At 47.8% G+C, this 18841-nt stretch overlaps 2 protein-coding genes across 2 annotated transcripts in view; one reads left to right on the forward strand and one right to left on the reverse strand.

Moving 5' to 3' along the window:
- The window catches only part of CAPN1 (calpain 1), a 242784-nt gene that overhangs the window by 168049 nt on the left and 55894 nt on the right, over nt 1-18841 (forward strand). The window lies entirely within an intron of this gene.
- Nucleotides 4750-17655, reverse strand: LOC134506412 (solute carrier family 22 member 6-A-like). Its single transcript, XM_063316609.1, has 10 exons — nt 17242-17655; nt 15795-15898; nt 14200-14354; nt 13132-13300; nt 11516-11639; nt 10093-10208; nt 9787-10001; nt 7908-8016; nt 5697-5900; nt 4750-4903 (listed from the first exon to the last, which is right to left on the reverse strand). Exons 1-10 carry the CDS (start codon nt 17620-17622, stop codon nt 4813-4815), a joined length of 1668 nt encoding a protein of 555 aa, XP_063172679.1. The 5' UTR covers nt 17623-17655; the 3' UTR covers nt 4750-4812.

The following is an 18841-nucleotide window of genomic DNA, read 5'->3' on the forward strand; positions in this document are numbered from 1 at the left end:
TTGAGGCAGGCCAGGCTGGGAAACCAAAGACACACAGGCGAAGTCTACTTTTCTTATGAGGTTGCAGGAGCAGAATCTCGCAAGTCTGAATGTGGCTCCCCCCTCCCTCCCTTTATCTTCATGAGAACAAGGGAAGGCCTTGCCTGAGACGCTTCCTCAGATTACATTTCTGCCTTGGACTCAGATTTCCCTTATCTGGCTATTGTTCTGGTAGCCGATCTTCCTCCTCTTCCTCCAGGTTACTCCTACAGCCCACTGCACAGGGTTGGGAGGGAGCGGGAGATCATCTAGTCTAACCCATTGCAGGTACCTGCTATCTACTGCCTCTAGCAGGAATTCACCGGAACAGCATCCAGACAGGGGGGCCCAGCCTCCATTTACAGCATCCAGACAGGCCCCCCCCGCCTCCATTTACAGCATCCAGACAGGCCCCCCCAGCCTCCATTTACAGCATCCAGACAGCCCCCCCCCCAGCCTCCATTTACAGCATCCAGACAGGGCCCCCCCCAGCCTCCATTTACAGCATCCAGACAGGGGGCCCCCAACCTCCATTTACAGCATCCAGACAGGCCCCCCCCCAGCCTCCATTTACAGCATCCAGACAGCCCCCCCCCAGCCTCCATTTACAGCATCCAGACAGGGCCCCCCCCAGCCTCCATTTACAGCATCCAGACAGCCCCCCCCCAGCCTCCATTTACAGCATCCAGACAGGGGGCCCCCAACCTCCATTTACAGCATCCAGACAGGGGGCCCCCAACCTCCATTTACAGCATCCAGACAGGGCCCCCCCCAGCCTCCATTTACAGCATCCAGACAGGGCCCCCCCCAGCCTCCATTTACAGCATCCAGACAGGGCCCCCCCCAGCCTCCATTTACAGCATCCAGACAGCCCCCCCCCAGCCTCCATTTACAGCATCCAGACAGGGGGCCCCCAGCCTCCATTACACCCCTCCAGCAAAGGATTGCCCACCACCTCTTGTCCCACGGATGAATCCCTCTTCCTGTTAGGAACCTCTTCCTGAAGTTCAGCTGAAATCTGCTTCCTTGTAATTGAACTTAGAATACCTGGGTCTGAAGGGAACTTCGAGGTCATCTGCTTAAACTCCCCACACAGGGCTGGAAACTGCGACAGAATCACAGAATGCCAGTGTGAAGAGACTTGTGAGATCATCTAGCTGAGCCCCTGCCCCCCTCTACTACTTCACCATCCCTGAGAGATAGCCATCCAGCCTCCAGCCAAAATCAGCTTCCTTGTAATATAACAAGGAAGCCGCTGCCCTGGCAATATAAATTGAATGAATGAATGAATGAATGAATGAATGAATGAATGAATGAATAAATAAATAACCCCCTTGTTTCTTGTCCTGGCTTCTGGAAGACCCGTGAACCACTGCCCCCTTCCTTCCTTCCTTCCTTCCTTCCTTCCTTCCTTCCTTCCTTCCTTCCTTCCTTCCTTCCTTCCTTCTTCCTTCCTTCCTTCCTACTTTATATGGCCACCCATCTCAACAAGTTACTCGGAACGCTCCATCTTCTAGCTAAGAGCCATTCAGAAATCCCATCTCTCCCCACCGTTTCCTTTTCTGCAGGCTAAGCATCTCCAAAGACGCCCACTGTTCTCTCGAACTTCCAAAAGGAGCTCAGCCAATATCTGGCTCAGAAGTCCTGAACCCAGCCAGTACACTCTCTGCCCACGTGCAGAGTTATTTTCTTCTCTGGGATTGGTTCTCACATCCTGGAGCAAGAGGCCTGACCTGCAGCAGTTCTGGTGTCTGACTCAGCTTAAACACTAGCCCAGAATTTTGGAGCGGGAGAGAATCCATAGTGAAATATAGATATATAAAAAGGGGTTCCTTTTTTACCTGGCATTTGAAAACTGCAAACTTGAAGAATAGATGAATCCCTCTCCAATTAGAGTTTGAGATACGGTTAGGCTGACAGGGGACAGTCCCGTTTTTTAAAGATTTCTAGACCGTCCCATCGTTTTAATATAAATGTCCATTTTGTCCCGTTTTCTTAAAAACCTTACTTAAAAATTTGAAAGTTCCCAGGAACCTGTCAGAAGGCAGCCTGACTTTGAGGGGAAGGAGGGGGAGCTCGGCGGAAACGGTGGGAAAAAAGCCGCAGAGCTCAACCCGGCGGGAAACCTAAAAAGGAAAAAACAGGATCGGCTGATAGGCGGTGAGCAAAGGGCGAGCTGATTGTCTCCTGCCTTGAAACGGCGGGAAGAAAAGAACGTAAAAGTACAGCCGGAGGAGGAACGGCTTGTCGGGGACAACCGTTCACTGGACTCTCCAGCCCAGCCTTGCCTCTCGCAAACGGAGGAATCCGAAGATTCCCAGCCTGAGAAAACCAGAGAAGTTCCTGCCTGCCTTTCCAGCCCGTCGCCCGGCCCAGCCCTGCCCCATTTTGCCATCCCAATGTCCCGTTTTTGTCTCAAGGAAATATGGGCAGCCTTGATACGGTTCACCTCATGTGAGAAGGACCTATTATCTTGCTACTGACTGTTGAGTTCAGTTCGGAAAATGTCTACCGTACACTAAGAAAGTTAGAGGGGTTTTTTTGCTGAAGGAATCTTTTTTTCAAGGAAATGTGGACTGAGTTCTGTGAACTTTGAATTTCTCCTGAGCCAGCCCAAACTTTCTTTCCTATTTAGGAACAATATAATTTAAGAATGGCATAATCTTCGCTAGGTATGAGTCAACATTTACTGTATAAGGTCAGAAACAGACATGTGAATAAATCAGTCACCAAATACACCGGTTTTAAACAAGCTTCACTTGGTTCTGGAAGGAATCCATTTTCTGGATCTGTGCCATCTACTGTACCCCGAATTATCCAAGGGTGTTTGATGACACAACATGACACCCCATCACTTTTTTTTTAATCAGTTCAATTGTGTCTGATTCTCGGAGATTGCCTGGAAAATCTGCAGTTCTCTTGGCAAGGTTTTTCAGAAGGGGTTCGCCATTGCCTCCTTCCCAGGGCTGAGAGAGAGTGGCTGGCCCAAGGTCACCCAGCCGGCTTTGTGCCCAAGGCGGGACTAGAACCCACAGCCTCCCAATTTCTAGCCCGATGCCTTAACCAGGACACCAAACTGGCTCTCACCCCATCACTAACCCAAGTTAAAATTAATCACACTTCAGAACTTGTGCCAATGCTGCCTAACGCTTTTTCACTGCCCTGGTTAAATGTGGCATGCAGACCCAGGTGTGGGTTGATAGAAAATTAACTCAGCTGTGCCCAGTCATTCAAAGGCTAAATATTTAAATTGAGGGGTGGGGCTTCCATTCCACCCTTCAGGGAGGTGGACGGGGGCAGATTTCCAAAAAACTGAGCCCTGCCTGGGTTGCCAACAACTTTGCCCCAATATGCTCTGTAACTTATTTCTTCTTGGCTAACCAGAGCAAAGGAAAACAAGGGAAAGGAATTGGAAGGATGGTGCAAAAAAGGAGAGGAAGCAAATTTGAAGATGTAATGAGCCAAACAGAAAGTTACATCCAATTACTGAAAAAAACCTCTTGTTTTCCCAGGTGGAGTTGGACCTTAGAAAGCTAAGCCGGGTCAGCTCAGGTTAGCAGTGGATGGGAGGCCACTAGGAAATCTCAGGATGGGAGGCTCAACTAAGAAGTCAAAAAAACATCCCAGAAGATGATATGCCTCCCCCCCAAATTGCATGGACACATTCACCAGCCCAACTTGTGCTGACCTATGTCCAGTTTTCCCCTGTTAATAAAAAAAGGTCCTAGTCCTCATGGTTCTAAATTAAAGGGCTGATTTAAATTGGGACAAAGCCAGTTGCAATAGGATACAGACTTCCTTCATTTCAATGCCTCAGTTGGATCTACAAGAGGAAGTTGCTTGTGTTTTCAAACCCGGTCTGCAACCAATTGACACCAGAGATCCTGACAGAATCCAGAAATGGATAAATCAATTCCTAACCAAGCAGAGCAATGGTCAGTTTTACCCAGGCTGGGTTTATTTGCAGTTTACCAGGTTACAGAATGAACCTGTTTTCTGGGTTTATGCAATGAGTGCAATTATAAATTGGCCGGCTGTGTTAACCTGGAGGTTAAAACAAAGCCAGCATTGAATTGATGGGATGAAGCGTGTTGTGTGAATCCCAAATGGCCAATAGAGGAAATGAAACTGGATATACTCAGTCATTCAAACTCTGGACTTTATTTATTTTATAGAGAGGAATTGGGCCTTAGAATATTTTATTCAAGGTAGACCCCATGAGTTGGGTGCACAAAACATTGTAAACGTATGCCCAGGTTAATGAAACGCTTGGCTACATCCACACAGTGTGCAGTGCCCAGACAAACCATATTTTGGCTTCTCAGGTTAAAATGATCCTAAATAAGCCAAAGTTAGTTTTTCCTGCATCTCACTGCTGCCACCTCATGACCATCTTTATGTTAGCAGCTCAGGACCATTACCCCAGTTTAACGAGATGGCCCCACTCACCAACCGGCTAAGATATGGGTTGGTTTCCTGCGAATTATTAAACTACATAATAGCCACGCTGATTTTGGCCTGGACTAGCAAACTGGGGGAACCTAGCCGTGCTTTGCAACCAAAAAGCTTGTTTTAAAACAAGAAATCAGACAGAATGAATATACAGAGAGGGGAACATCTTCCAAATAGCATCTAATTTTTTCCGAAATCCAGAATATTATTGGACCCTTCATCTCCGTTGCTGCTTCTGCCACTGTGGCTCACGTGGGCACATCGTTCCAAAGTGTGACACTGTCTTGGTTCATCACAGATCTTCTGGCAAAGGTAGGCCCTGGGATCAACATTTTTCTCTCCTTAAGCAGTGATTTTCTTGTTTTCAGGCATGCTGGGGACCAAGAGGCCCTCTCTTTGCTGTGAGTCCAGCTTCTGGCCCTTATTCTGCGATCTGTGCAAAAGAAAATGCCATTAAATGTTGGCGGGTCTGCAAACGGGCTCCACCGACTCAGTGGATGAGTGGGTGGTTGACTCTGGACAACAGTGCTAAAATTTAGTTGGTTTTAACCTTCAAATGGATAAGGCTTGATGCCTGCATCCTTCACTTTTTATATTATTATTATTATTATTATTATTATTATTATTATTATTATTATTGGTAGTCCTCAACTTACGGCCACAATTGGGACCAGAACTTCCATCGCTAAGCAAGGTGGTCATTGAGTGAGTCATGCCCAATTTTGCGACCTTTTCTGCTACGGTTGTTAAGTGAATCACCGTGGTCATTAAATGAATCCAGCTTCCCCCACTGACTTTGCTTGTCAGAAGCTGGCTGGGAAGGTCACAAATGGTGATTACGTGACCCCAGGACATTACAACTGTTGTAAACACACGCTGGTTGCCAGGCTGCACAGAGTCACTTGCTGAGATGGGTGGCTATAGAAATCGAATAAATAAACAAACAAACAAACAAAGTGCCCGGATTTTGATCACGTGACTGCAGGGATGTTGTGACGGTCGTAAGTGTGAGGATCAGTCGTAGGTCGCTTTCTTTCAGCGCCGTCATATCTTCGACCGGTCACTAAACGAATGGTTGTGAGTTGAGGACTACCTGTATTTTAAAATGAGCATCCCATAAATGGACTTCCTTACTAAAGAAAGTCGTTGGATCAGCAGGCAAAGAGGAGATCTTTTAGGGTTCCAGGAGCAATGCAAAAAATCTGAGGTGACTTTTTTGCCCTCACCTGTTCTCCACCTGCTCTATCGTTTCCGGCAATGGGATGTTGCGAGTTTCCGGCAAGAAGGCTGCAACAATTCCAGATATGATGGGAGCAGCACCGTAGATAAGATGGGGCAGGAATGGGATATATTCTCCTGTCATCTTCACCGCGGGAGCCACGATGCCACCCAAGCGGGCCATGGTGTTGCTGAGACCCATGCCGGTCTGCCTGCATGGACAGACCCAAGCAAAAGGATTGGTCATGCTGCGCGACCTCATGGAGGCACCGTCCTGGGAATCTTCCACTATCCTTGGAAAACTTTCTTCTTACTAGCCTACCTCAATCCTTCCCTTCGAGGATGAAACTACCTCCAACCCCTGCTGCCTTCTGGACAACGTGGACTACAACTCCCATTCGGCGTGCTTGGCTGAGGATTATGGGAGTTGTATCCCACCAGTCACGCTAGTGGAGGAAAGTGAAAGGTGTGTTGGCCAAGCGGAGAGCCGATGAATGCTGGTTGGGGATAATGGGGTTTGTAATATGCCCCTAATTTGGGGAAGGCTCAATCTGGATTCACCTCTTCCTTCCTACTCCAGAGTCTTTGTTCCATTTTGTTTCAAAACTAGCCTATATGTCCTTACGTCAGCTCAACCACAAGTGACTTAATGGTGGTTTATAAAAACGTAGATGGTGGCAGATGAAGGCAAAAAAGAGTCTGAAATGGGCTTGTTCCATCAAACCATGGTTTTGAAACCAAGTGGGATCCGTAAAGGTGCGGCTGTAACCCAGAAGCATCAAGCCAATGGGTTTGAAAAGGAATGAGAGACGTTCAGGCACAGCTCGGCTTTGATTCAACCCAGGATTTTGCACCGGGTCCAAACCATAGTCCTGTTTGAATCCCTCTGGTCTGGGAAACTGGCTTAGCGGGGCTGCCTTGATTATAAAGGGGAGCTGCTGCAGTTTCTTTCTCTTGCAACAAAAAAGAGGAAGGAAATTGGCTTCATAAAGGAGCCCTCTGCATAAAAATAATCTTGCATTTTCTGCAACTGGTTTTGATCGTCTGTGACGGAAGAGAAGGAGAAAAACTTGGGAGAAAAATTCCTGTGGGCCGCAGGTGGCATTCTTGGCTTATTTTAGTGACTTTCCTAGCTGCCCCCCCCTTTCTGTCTAAATTTCTGTCTTTTCCAGTTGAGGAGGCTGCAAGAGAGCCGAAAAACATCCCCAAGTGAAACTCAGTCCCCAGAGAACAAGGTAGGGGGGGAAAAAATCCTCTTTTGCAAGGGAAGAAAACTTTTGAGAAACTTCAAAAAAAAACAGGTGAGCCAATTTTGGCCCCAGTGCTCAAATAAACCCAAAGTGAGCAGAGATGAAATGAGTTTGAGAAAGTGGACTCTGGAGATAGCTGAGATGCACAAGAGAAGAAAGGTGGCATTTGGGTAAGGGGTGGATGTAGCCAGAGGGGAGAAGATGCACGTAAAAAACAGAGCACAGGAATAAAGGAATGTCAGCAGATAACAGTACAGGTAGTCCTCGACTTACGACCATTCGTTTAGCGACCATTCAAAGTTACGACGGTGCTGAAAAGTGACTTGTGATCAGTCCTCACACTTAGGACTGTCACAACATCCCTGTGGTCACGTGATCAAAATTCAGGCTCTCGGCAATTGGCATGTATTTATGACAGTTGCAGCGTCCTGGGGTCACGTGATCACCATTTGTGACCTTCCCAGCCAGCTTCCGACAAGCAAAGTCAATGGGGGAAGCCAGATTCGCTTAACAACCACATGACTCACTTAACAACCACAGTGATTCGCTTAATGATTGTGGCAAAAAGGTCGTAAAAATCAGGCTTGACTCATTAACAACCGCCTTGCTTAGCGACAGAAGTTCCGGTCCTGATTGTGGTCATAAATTGAGGACTACCTGTAACTAGCTGAGTGTCTGGGCTCGAAAGCTAAGCTGGTTAGGGCCTGGTTAGGGCATGGGTGGGAACTCCCCAGGAAATTCAGAGTTGAAGGCTAGACTGAGAAGTTAGAAAAGAAAGAAATCAAAGGAATCATTTCCATTTCGTTGCCAAAATACTGCAGGGGCTGAGCTCAACCTGAAGACCACTTTTGAAGGACCCCCCAACAGGTACCCACCTTGCACCCCGTCTTCCTTTTTTGCCTGACCCCAAGCTATCCCTTCCCAGCGGCCTGCCGGGAGGGCCTTGTTCCCCTTCGCTTTGCCTCTTACCGGAGCACCGTCGGATAAAGTTCTCCGGTGTACAAGTAGATGCAGTTGAAAGACGCCCCCAAGCAGCCCTTCCCGAAAACAGCCACGGTGGTCCGCACAGTCTGCAAGTCTGGGAGAAGAGGAGATGTCCCTGGTGAGGCCAACGCGCTCCGCCCCTCCCAGGCCATTCAGGGTGAGGGTTGTCCCGTGGATGCCCACCAACCCGTCCTTCGGGAGCAAGCATCATTTCCTCCTGGGGGATCTTTTCATGGAGTTGGGAATTACTGCCCAGGAAGCTAGCCTCTGTTGCATCAAACAGAGTTTAGGGCTGAGGATCCAGACGAGAATCACCTCTCGGAGATATCCAGCAAGGCCCTTTCAAGCTCCTCCTGGGGCAAGCTTGAAGGCTGAGACTTTTCCTTGCCAGAGATCTGCTTTCTCCCCGAATTTAAACCCTGCTGCTGAAATGAAAGGGAGACTCCGCTTCTGCCTCTCTGGCCAGTGGGCTGATTTCAGTCAGGGGGGTCAAGCTTTATGATATTTCACTGCCTGATCTGGAGATCTCTAGCCTGAACCCCCCAGCCTCTGGCTTCCAAACGGCCAGCTTCACGAATGGGCTATGATAGCGTTCGTTTTCATTTTTTCAGGAACGGCTCTGCAGATGGAGATGGAGCAGTCCAGGATCAGAACCGGCTCCAAACAACTTGGAACCGTCCAAGTCGTGATTCCCACAGGAGCTGAGCATCTTAACATGCCGTGCCTGCTGTGCTCATGTTATGCTCGGTCAGAAGAAGACCTCTTTTGACCAGCTCATGTACCCCTGGAGCCTTTCTTCTTTGCTCCCTTTAGACAAGCTCTACATTGTTAGGGAGAGTCAACATTCCCAATTTTTTTCATAGACTCCAGGCTGCAACTGTCTCCAGAACGTTGCTGAGACAACATCCCTGTCCTAGTGGCAGTGTTGAATTTGCAGCTCAGCCCTGACACCTCGCTGTGTCGCAGGGGCAGCGTCCGTGGTCTGAATTTGCTGATCCATCAAATCCGGTTCTCAGACAAGAAATCTGTTCTGTTTGCAAGAATGCCTGGTTCTTCTTTTGTTTGTTCATCCTCACAACCACACAGCCTCCTCAGTCGATCGGATTAGAATATTATCCTCACATCTTTAGTCACAAACCTTTATTGTTTGCTCTCATTTATATGCTGCTTTAATCCAAAGGAGGCTCTAAGGCAGTATTTCTCAACCTTGGCAACTTTAAGAGGTGTGGACTTGCTGGCTGGGGAATTCTGGGAGTTGATCCACACCCCCTAAACATGCTGGCTGTGGAATTCTGGGAGTTGAAGTCTACACCTCTTAAAGTATGTGGGCTGGGGAATTCTGGGGGTTGAAGTCCACACCGCTTAAAGTTGCCAAGGTTGAAAAACACTGCTCTAAAGGGTTTCCAAAATAGAATGCATATTGAAATAAAAATGATAGCATGAAAAGACAACTGCCATCCTTATTCAGAAAGAGAAGAAGTGGCTTTGTTTTCCCCAGAGGAGAAGAAAATGTTGCTCCGATTCTGAAGGGCAAGGGAAGGGGTGCTAGTCCTTATGAAGTAGCTCAGGAGTCTGTGTGCGAATGACATGTCTTCTGTTATATGATCATCTCTCTAGTGGGGAACATCTTCCAAGCTGCCCAAGTGGGAGAAAATCTGTCAAACTGGCAAGTGGAGACCATCAGGGCTGCCGAACGATAAATTCAGCGAATCACAGAAACAAAGGGAGCTCCAAATATGAAATTCTAAAGCTTCCTCAGCACGAGGTAGAAAAACAGAAACCTTGTTCCAGTTTCCCCCAAAACCTTTCTGGGGAAATAGACCGACTTCAGCCTGGCGCTACTCAGAAGAAAGGCCTCTCTCACCTTGAGGGATGAAGATATTGACCAGGATGGTTAAGCCAGCCAAGACGAGGGCAGCGGCTTGGGTGAACCGGCGCCCCACGTAGCTGATGGAAAGGACCGAGAGAAACTTTGCCGGGAAGTCAACGGCTCCAAAAAAGAGTTGGATCAGGTAGATGTTGCCCCCAAAATTCTGCAAGTCCATAACCAGGCCGTAATAAGCGAAACTGGTGGAGAACCTGGGAAGGGGGCCAAAGGGGGGAAAAAAATTAAAGCAAAGCACAGAGATTTTGCGGAGGATTTTTTCTGGAGTCTTCCGCCCCAACTCACCACACAAAGCAGATGCAAAGGGAGATGCGGCGCATGGTGGGCGTCCGGACCAAGTCGAGCAGCGAAGCCTTGGATTTCATGGAGGCCAGTTCCTCCTTCATCCTGGATCTCAAGAACTGTTGCGGGGGGGAGGACAGGGGTTGAGATTTTAAATCCTGATGGCTTCTAAGGCGTGCAACGGGCAAAGCTTGGAAGCCTGGTGTGAGGCGCTGCAAAACCCTGCGTGTGTAGGACTACGGTTCCCATCCAGATTTATGGGGTTTGTAGCCCAACACATCCGGAGAAGCACCCATTTAGGGAAATGCTGGCAAAAAGACCAGAGGCCCTCAGTTGACTATGCAACGCTAATGGAAGGCATTTACATATCTGCCTTAATGGCCATTCCATTTCTGCAAAGGGATTTGAAGTCAAAATGGCCCTTTCTAGTCTAAGAAGCTGCTTTGCCTTTGAAGATGTCAACCAGCCCCGGTGTCCTTAAAAAAAATTGTCATAAGGACTAGCACCTTGCTTTGGGGTTTTAATGAGCATTTGCCTAGTTTCCAGGCAGCCAGCAGATTTAACAGGGCATCAGCTTTCAGCAAATAATTACCGTCAGCCTTGCACCAAGATATTACAGGTGGTCCTTGCTTAACGACCATGATTGAAACCGGAATTTTGGTTGCTAAGGGAAGCGGTCATTAAGTGAATCCAACCTGATTTTACGACCATTTTTGTGGTGGTGGTTCAGCAAATCACCGCAGGTGTTAAGTGAGCCATGTGGTCATTAAGCAAATCACACAGTTGCCCATTGATTTTGCTTGCCAGAAGCCGGCCGGGAAGGTCGAAAGTGGAGATCACGTGACCACAGGATGCTCTGACGATCATAAATGCGAACTGGTTGCCAAGTGCCCAAATCATGATCACGTGACCATGGGGATGCTGCAACGGTCATAAGTGTGAGAACCGGTTGTAAGTCAGTTTTTTCAGCACTGTCATAAGTCTGAACCGTCACTAAACAAATGGTTGTTAAGTGTGGACTACCTGTAGAAGGGTTTCTGTCTGGGTTTTCTGCTTTTGGGGCCAGTACCAAATACTTGGGAATATAAAGATTGACGCTGATTGAATCGAGGCATCAGTTTGATTCAGATCTTGTCAGAAAATTGAAGCATCATATTGGATCAATAAAAACAGTCAAATTAGTTCAGAGGAATCTAATTCAGTCTGCACAATTCAATCTGGACAGTCCACCCATCTTGAAAAGGAAACTTGACTGAAAACTGAATCAAATCAGATCAGATTGGACTGAGGGAACTGCTGGCTCTTTAGATCCCATCTGGCTGCAGGTGATCATAAGCCACATTTTCCTCCCGCTAGCCTCCTCACAGGTTTGTGGAGAAGGCAAGACCCAATTATGCAAAAAGGAATTAATCTTTGGTGAGTTCACCTCAGTGTTTAGCTTTCCAGCAGCTTCGTGCTTCCTGTTCATTCTGGCCACCCTCTTGAGCTCCGTCACGGCTGGCTCGAGCTTCCCAGCTATTATCAGCCAGCGAGCTGATTCGGAAAGCCACCTGTGAGGAATGAAGGATGGAGGAGAGGAAAAGACACCACAAGGGGATTCATGCCGAGCCTTACAGAGCCTTACACAGCTGCTTCCCAGTTAGTACTACGGTTTCCAGCTTTGCAAATGAGCCAGCAGTTGAACATCTGGTATTGCACTTTCCATTTCCTCACTGAGGACTGCTGTATTAACACGTGTCATAATGAAGGCTAAAATTTGGGACAGGATATGGGCCTTGCCTCCAATGGCCTCTCCTCTCACACTCCAGTCATTCCTGCTATAAAGCAGAAAAATCTAAAAAGGGGTTCTAAATGGTAGCCTGGAAATCTCATGAAATAGGGTTCCTGAGCATGCACAGACTTCTCAGATTCAAGCCAATGTCCAGAAAAGCAGCATTTAGGGCCTTCCTTCTTAAGGCTGGGAGAGGGTTGGAATGGGCAATTGGGAAGCAGAGGGACATTGATAAGCAAACAAATCAGAGCAATGGCTTTTCTAAGCATTTCGGAGTTTGGATATTACAGATAGGCCTCGCTTAACAACCATTTGTTTAGTGATGGTTCGGACTTACGTCCGGTACTCACACTTACAACCATCACAGCATCCCCATGGTCACATGATCATGATTTGGGTGCTTGGCAACCAGGTTGCATTTATGACCGTCACAGCATCCTGTGGTCACGTGATTGCCATTTTCGACCTTCCTGACTGGCATCTGGCAAGCAAAATCAATGGGGAATCATGTGATTCGCTTAACAACCACATGGTTTGCTTAATGTCTGCAGTGATTCACTTAATGACCACTTCAAAAAAGGCTGTAAAATCAGGTTGGATTCACTTAATGACCTCTTTGCTTAGCAACTGAAATTCCAGTCCCAATTGTGGTTGTTAAGTGAGGACTACCTGTAGTTTTATTTTATTCTTTTATTTTTAGATTTGCTTTGTTTTCCTGAGTTGTATCCTCTTGTTAGTTTCAACAGGTGGTAGCACCAGGCCAGTCTTGGCTAAGCCAGCCTAGATGTGGTTAGTAATTGGACAGGAGACCACCAGGAGACCACCACTCCAGAACTGGAAATCAGATTGGAGGATGTCTAGGACTGAGATGTGCTAGAAGAAGGAAATGGCAAACTATTTCTATATTATTGCCGAGAAAAATAGATGGACATATCTACGGCTCCCCCAAGGGTGTCCAAATGGAGTTTCAATCCTATTGTCATGGACGCCATTTTGACTATTTTGACTATACCCCTGAGGACAACCCGAGTGTTCCCAAGATTCTTGAGTTTACCTTCTCCCCCCACCCCGCTTTTATTTTTTTTTTGCTTTTAAGACTTTAAAGATGGAATCAAAATCTTTCTTTGAAAAAAAAAGAAGAAGAAAGTGAAATGTTTCCTTGGTCCTCCGAGGGGTCGATGCATTTGCACAGCCAGAGGAAAACGAGTCAGGGGACGAAGGAAAGATGGCCGTTTCCTGGTCCCCAAACCGGCTCCCCGTGGTTCATTTACCAAGAATAAAAGAAGAAGAAGAAATAAGGCAGAGAGACGGCCAGCTGCAATTGGCGCCAGTCCGGGAGAAGATACGCCACGCCAGCCAAGATGATCTGCCCGATGGTGTACGCACAGCCGTTGATGGTCCCCAGCACGGCGCGAGTCCTGGTGGGCGTCCACTCCACGCCTGTTGGGGAAGAGTGGGACCAGCATTCAGAGGCATTCTGGGTGAAAAGAAAGATGGGCAACCTACCATTTGGCGCAGTGGTCCTGGTAGTAATTTGGGCATATCCTGAGGGTAACGCAGCAATTGGCACAGTAAATTCTCATTATTCATGATAGTGGAGCTCTATAAAACCGACACAAATACTGGTAGTCCTCATTTAGTGACCACAATTGGGACTGGCAACTTGGTTGTTAAGTGAAGCGGTCGCCCAGTGAAACAATCTGACTTCAGCTTTCCTTTGTTTTACAGACCTGCAAAGGTCGTCAATGGGAGGATAGGTGGTAAAGTCACTTTTTCATCACTGTCATAACGGTGAACGGTCGCTAAACGAGGACGACCTGTACTGAACCATTGCTCCTCATGAATAACGAGGATTGCCTGTTATTGCTGGTTTGTGAGTCAAGGGTCCAGTTTGGGGCTGCTTGTGTAAAACAACGGAGTTTGGGGGCTTTGCGGGGGTGGTAATGACATTATACGGGAAAAGGGTAATTGGGGTCAAACAGCTTAAGAACTGCTGAATTACAGTCACCCATCGAGAGGGCTTCGTTGAAAGTTCAACAGGGGAAGATGTCTTCCTACAGGCTGTCATCTGTTTGGGAAGCTTATCAGCCTCTTGCAGATCCCACGCTGAGCGACGAGGAGATCTCGGTGGCCTCAAAAATTCCCTCCCACTTTTATAAACTCATGATTGTTCTGCTGTTTTCAGATCAGAAACACACTTCTGCATGTGTGTACGTGTTGACAGCCTACTGCTCCTGAATAGGGAGGCTCCATTTACAGGTTGCCGGTCGGCAAATGCCAGACTGGCCCGAACAAGGCGAGGTGGATTGCCTGGCAATGGTAGGATCCCAGGGACTCACACAGAGAGACGCCGTTTAACACAACGCCCGAGAAAGCCATCCCGCTCAGGAAGCGAAGGATGCAATAGGCGCTGAAACTGGGGGAAAATGCAGTTGCTGTGCCAGATGTGGCCAGCTGCAGGTAACACCACAAAAGGATCAGCCGGCGTCCAAACCTACAACAGACCAAAGCAAAAGAGGAGGGAGATCAGAAGAGAAATAGGGAAAAAAGAGGACGGTAGGAATGAGTGACGGGCCCAAAATGCTGCCCCCCTTCCCCATTCTCATTCAATCAGGCACGAGAAAATTGACTTCTGAAATTTCTTGCAAAGGAAAAGAGAATTTTGGTGAAATTCTGGATGGACGATGGCACCCTTGCACTACAGGTAGTCTTGTTGACCACAGTTGGGACCAGCGTTTCCATCCTAAGTCGTTGTGCTTGTAAGGCACTCACCATGTGACTGGACCCGATTTTACGACCATATTTATGATGGTCGTTAAGCAAATAATGGGTTTGTTAAGCAAATCACTGTGGTCCTGCAAATCCAGCTTCCCCAATGGACGTTTTTTGCCAGAAACTTTATTGTAAACCACCCAGAATTGCTCTTTGAGCGCGATGGGCGGTGACTAAATTTGAAATACAAATAAATAAATAAATAAGGTCTCATATTGCGCTCACGCGACAGCAGGATGCCGCAACTGGTTGGACACGCAAGCCAGTTGCTAAGCGCCCAAATTGCAATCCCGTGACCACAGGGGGGGGTGGCGCGACAGTTGTAGGTGCGAGTGCATGCTGTAAAGCACTTTCTCCGAGACCGTCGTAACTCTGAACCGTCATTAAACGAACGGTTGTAAGTCGAGGACTGCCTGTAATTTAGTAACAAGGAGTCCAGTGGACAAAGGTGTCTTTGTATGTTTCTCTCCCCAGTGATCTCCAGCCTCCCTGGCTTCCAGTCAATCCAAGGAAGGAATTGGATTGACTGGAAGAAAGTGACGCTCCGACCATCATGCTTCCCTTGGGAAACTCGGCGCCAAAACCCCACTGAGAGAAATTTGAAAGGAACCCTCAAGCTCGCTGGGAAGAAAGCAGAAAAACGGAAGGCTCTTTTGCAGGGCTCTGAAAACAGCCAGACTGATTCCGCTGCAACTTGGAAAGTCAGAGGACGGAAAGGCCCAGCTTTGTGGAGCTGTTTGGGCGTTCTACTTCATTTTCTCTGCGTCTGTTCAGGAGTCAGTCCCTGCGAGTTCCATGAGCTTTATCCCAGTTAGCAGGTTTCGTATTTAGCAATGCAACGTGGCCCTCTAAATAGGAGTAAATATTAATAGAAATATTTTACCTGGTCATTCAGTGAGACGTTATTGTGCAAAACTGGGTGGGTCAGAGGGAAGCTGAGGCTAACCTGTTAATTATCCCCTTAGTTTGTTACAGCATTAATTGCTTCTCTTATCCCGCAGTGCACCTAGGATATTGGTCCACGCTAAAGGCGTTTAACAAAGAAAAACCCTGGAACTTTGCACATGCCCCAGAGGCACGTTACAGAGCTGAGCTGAGCTACAGCAGCTTCCCCACATCATTTTCGGCTTGGATTTTCAACCCCACCCCCACCGTCCCTAACCTGTCCGAGAGGCCTCCGAATAAGATGCCACCGACTAAAACTCCGGCCATGTAAATTGACTGCGCCATTTGCTTTAGCGTCCGGGAAGAACAGACCAGGTCCCACTGCCGAGGGATTTGATTCGGGTGATGCAGGAGGAAAAAGAAGAAAGAGAAAACAACTTTTTTTAAAGCCGCGTTGTGTCCCTCCCCCCCACCCGCTGAAAACATAGATTTTCTTCTTCAAGGTAGGGACAGGAAAAAGAGGTCCCATTTTCCAGGAACTGCCACGCTACTGATCTCTCGCCACCATGCCAAGCGTCCCAACTCCTGATTTGCAATTGAGGTCCTGTTTCCTGCACACCCCCGCACTTTGCAGGTTTGCAGGGCCACCACCTCTCAAAACAAGAAATGCATTTGTGAGCAACCCCCAAGAAAAAAAAAATTATCTCCCTGACATTGGGGTTGTGTTGGGCAAGAAATAACTAGGCCACTTATTGTTAGTAACTCAGCCTTCTAAAATGTGAAATAATAATTTGCATTTTTCGAAAGACGAGAAAAGAATGGGAAAGAGCACGGGTTTTGTAAAGCGGGGATTGTGAGGGAGAGGCAGGGTGGTGTAATGGTTATGGTGTTGGACTGGCATTGGAGAGGCCCGGCTTTATGTCACTCTCAGCCATGAAAAGTCCCCTTGGTGACTTTGGGCCAGTCACTCTCTCTTTCAGCTTAGTCCACCTCACAGGGTTGCTGCTTGGGGGAAGATGGGAGAGCTATGGATGTTGCCTGGCAGCCCTGAATGAAAGGCAAGGCATTACTCTAACAAATGAAATTAATGAATGAATTTCCTTTTAATCAAGGCAGTTCCAACTGGGGGATACAGGCAGTCCTCACTTAACAACCGTTCGTTTAGTGATGGTTCAGACTTATGACGCTGCTGGAAAAAAATGACTTATGACTGGTCCTCACACTTACAACCATTGCAGCATCCCTGCAGCCACATGATCACAATTTGGGCGCTTGGCAACCAGTTTGCATTTATGACCGTCGCAGTGTCCCGTGGTCATTTGATTGCCATTTTCAACCTTCCTGGCCAGCTTCTGGCAAGCAAAATCAATGGGGAACCATGTGATTTGCTTAACAACCACTTGGTTCACTTAACACCCGTGCTGATTTGCTTAATGACTGCTGCAAAAAAGGTCGTAAAACTGAGTTGGATTCGCTTAATGACTGCTTCGCGTAGCAACCAAAATTCCGGTCCTAATTGTGGTTGTTAAGTGAGGACTACCTGTAGCAGCTGCCCACTGCAGATTTGCACCAGCAAAACTTTGAAGAAATTGTGAGAATCTTTCCATATTGCCTGCATCAGCCTGATGGCATTTAAAAATAAGTCACAAGGCCTGGGGGACCCACCGTTTGAGAACCTGTATGTGCCCAAAAAACTTCGAAATCTGGACTCCATTGGGTCTCACCTCCGTCACAATGGTCCGGTGGAAGATGCTTCGGTTGTACACCCACCCATCACTACACGGCTCGGTCTCCATCTGGGTTTCATTCTTGGCGGTGCTGTTCAGACGCCACCACTGCTCATGGAGGAAACGGTGGCACCGTGCTGGCTTTTGGTTCTCGTCCATGGGAAGGGAGACCACCAGGAGAGCATCTTCCTCAAAACTCCAGTTCCCAGGAGCGGCACTGCGGCGGACCGTGCAGTGGTGATCTGGCGTCCCTGCGGTGAAATTCTGCAGCATCATATGGCAAGCCATCATACACACCGGAATGGAGATCAGGGTCACGTAGACAATTTGGAAGCGTCCCATGCTGCCAACATGTTCCAAGATCTCAGTGAAGCCCATGATGGTCAGCTGGAAGGATCAGAGCTGGAGGACGCTCTGTGAGAAGGTGAACCCTGCAATCTGGCCCCTTCCCGTGGAGGTCTGCCAACGCCTTGCATTAACACTGAGCAATCGGCATTTTAGAAAGGACCTTAAACCAGTTTCTCCCTGTCCTGGAAAACAGAACGTGTTTTCATGGAGCCACCAAGGACCAGGATGGAGTTTGGAAGCTCTGTCCTAGAATCAAGGTATAAATACACTTCCTCCCCTTGTTCAGGTGGGATGGGCCATTCAGCAAGAGACGGTCTTCTCTCTTTCCTTAGGGAGAGGTTTTCTTTTTTTTTTCTCAGTCTTCCAAGAAGCCAAACCAGGATAGGACCAGCTCCTAATTGTTCTCCAGGTTAAAGTGTTACCGCATGGCCGGACGAAGGTGTGAAAAGGGACAGAGAGTAGCAAACTCCTTGTGCGATTCTTCAGCCCCAAGGGCGACTTCACCGAGAGGATGAAGCATCCTGACCCAGGCTGAGTGTATAATTCACAGAGTGGGTGTTAGAAATTAACCGGCTTTGGAGAAGATCCAAGGTGGTCATGGACAACTTTGCTGCTAACCAGCAAAGAGGAGGGGGATGCAGAGATGTCCCCGCACCCCCCATAGCAACAACTGAGCTTCAGGGTTTTGCAAGAAAATGATTGATGATGGAAGAGCCGTTTGACGGAGATGAGGAACGTTTTCATATTGGCACCCCAGTCTCAGGAAAGGGGCCCATCTGGCCTCCAAAGTAGTAAAGTTTCAGAAGAGTTTAAAAACTTGAAAACTTCCTGTTTTTTTTTTTAACTTCCTTGTAAGTGCAAATGGGTATTATAGGTAGTCCTCGCTTAACGGCCACAACTGCTATCGCAATTTCAGTTGCTAAGCGAGGCGGTCATTAAGCAAATCTGACCCTATTTTACGACCTTTTTTGCAGCGGCCATGAAGCAAATCAGCACAGTCATTAAGCGAACCATGTGGTTCCCCATCGATTTTGCTTGCCAGAAGCCGGCCGGGAAGGTCAAAAATGACGATCATGTGACCACGGGATGGCGGGATGGTCATAAATGTGAACTGGTTGCCAAGCGCCCAAATTGTGATCATGTGACCGTGGGGATGCTGCGATGGACGTAAGTGTGAGCACCGGTTGTAAGTAGTTTTTTTAGCGCTGTTTGTAAGTCTGAACCATCACTAAATGAATAGTCATTAAGT

Source organism: Candoia aspera, chromosome 17 (assembly GCF_035149785.1).
Source record: "Candoia aspera isolate rCanAsp1 chromosome 17, rCanAsp1.hap2, whole genome shotgun sequence".
NCBI lineage: Eukaryota > Metazoa > Chordata > Lepidosauria > Squamata > Boidae > Candoia > Candoia aspera.

Coding starts and splice junctions, on each gene's coding strand:
- LOC134506412 (XM_063316609.1), bottom strand. CDS start 17,622: ATGGGCTTCACTGAGATCTTGGAACATGTTGGCAGCATGGGACGCTTC. Junction 15,899..17,241: donor ACCGGACCATTGTGACGGAG/GTGAGACCCAAT, acceptor ATCCCTCGGCAG/TGGGACCTGGTCTGTTCTTC. Junction 10,209..11,515: donor CTGGAAAGCTAAACACTGAG/GTGAACTCACCA, acceptor CCCCCGCAACAG/TTCTTGAGATCCAGGATGAA.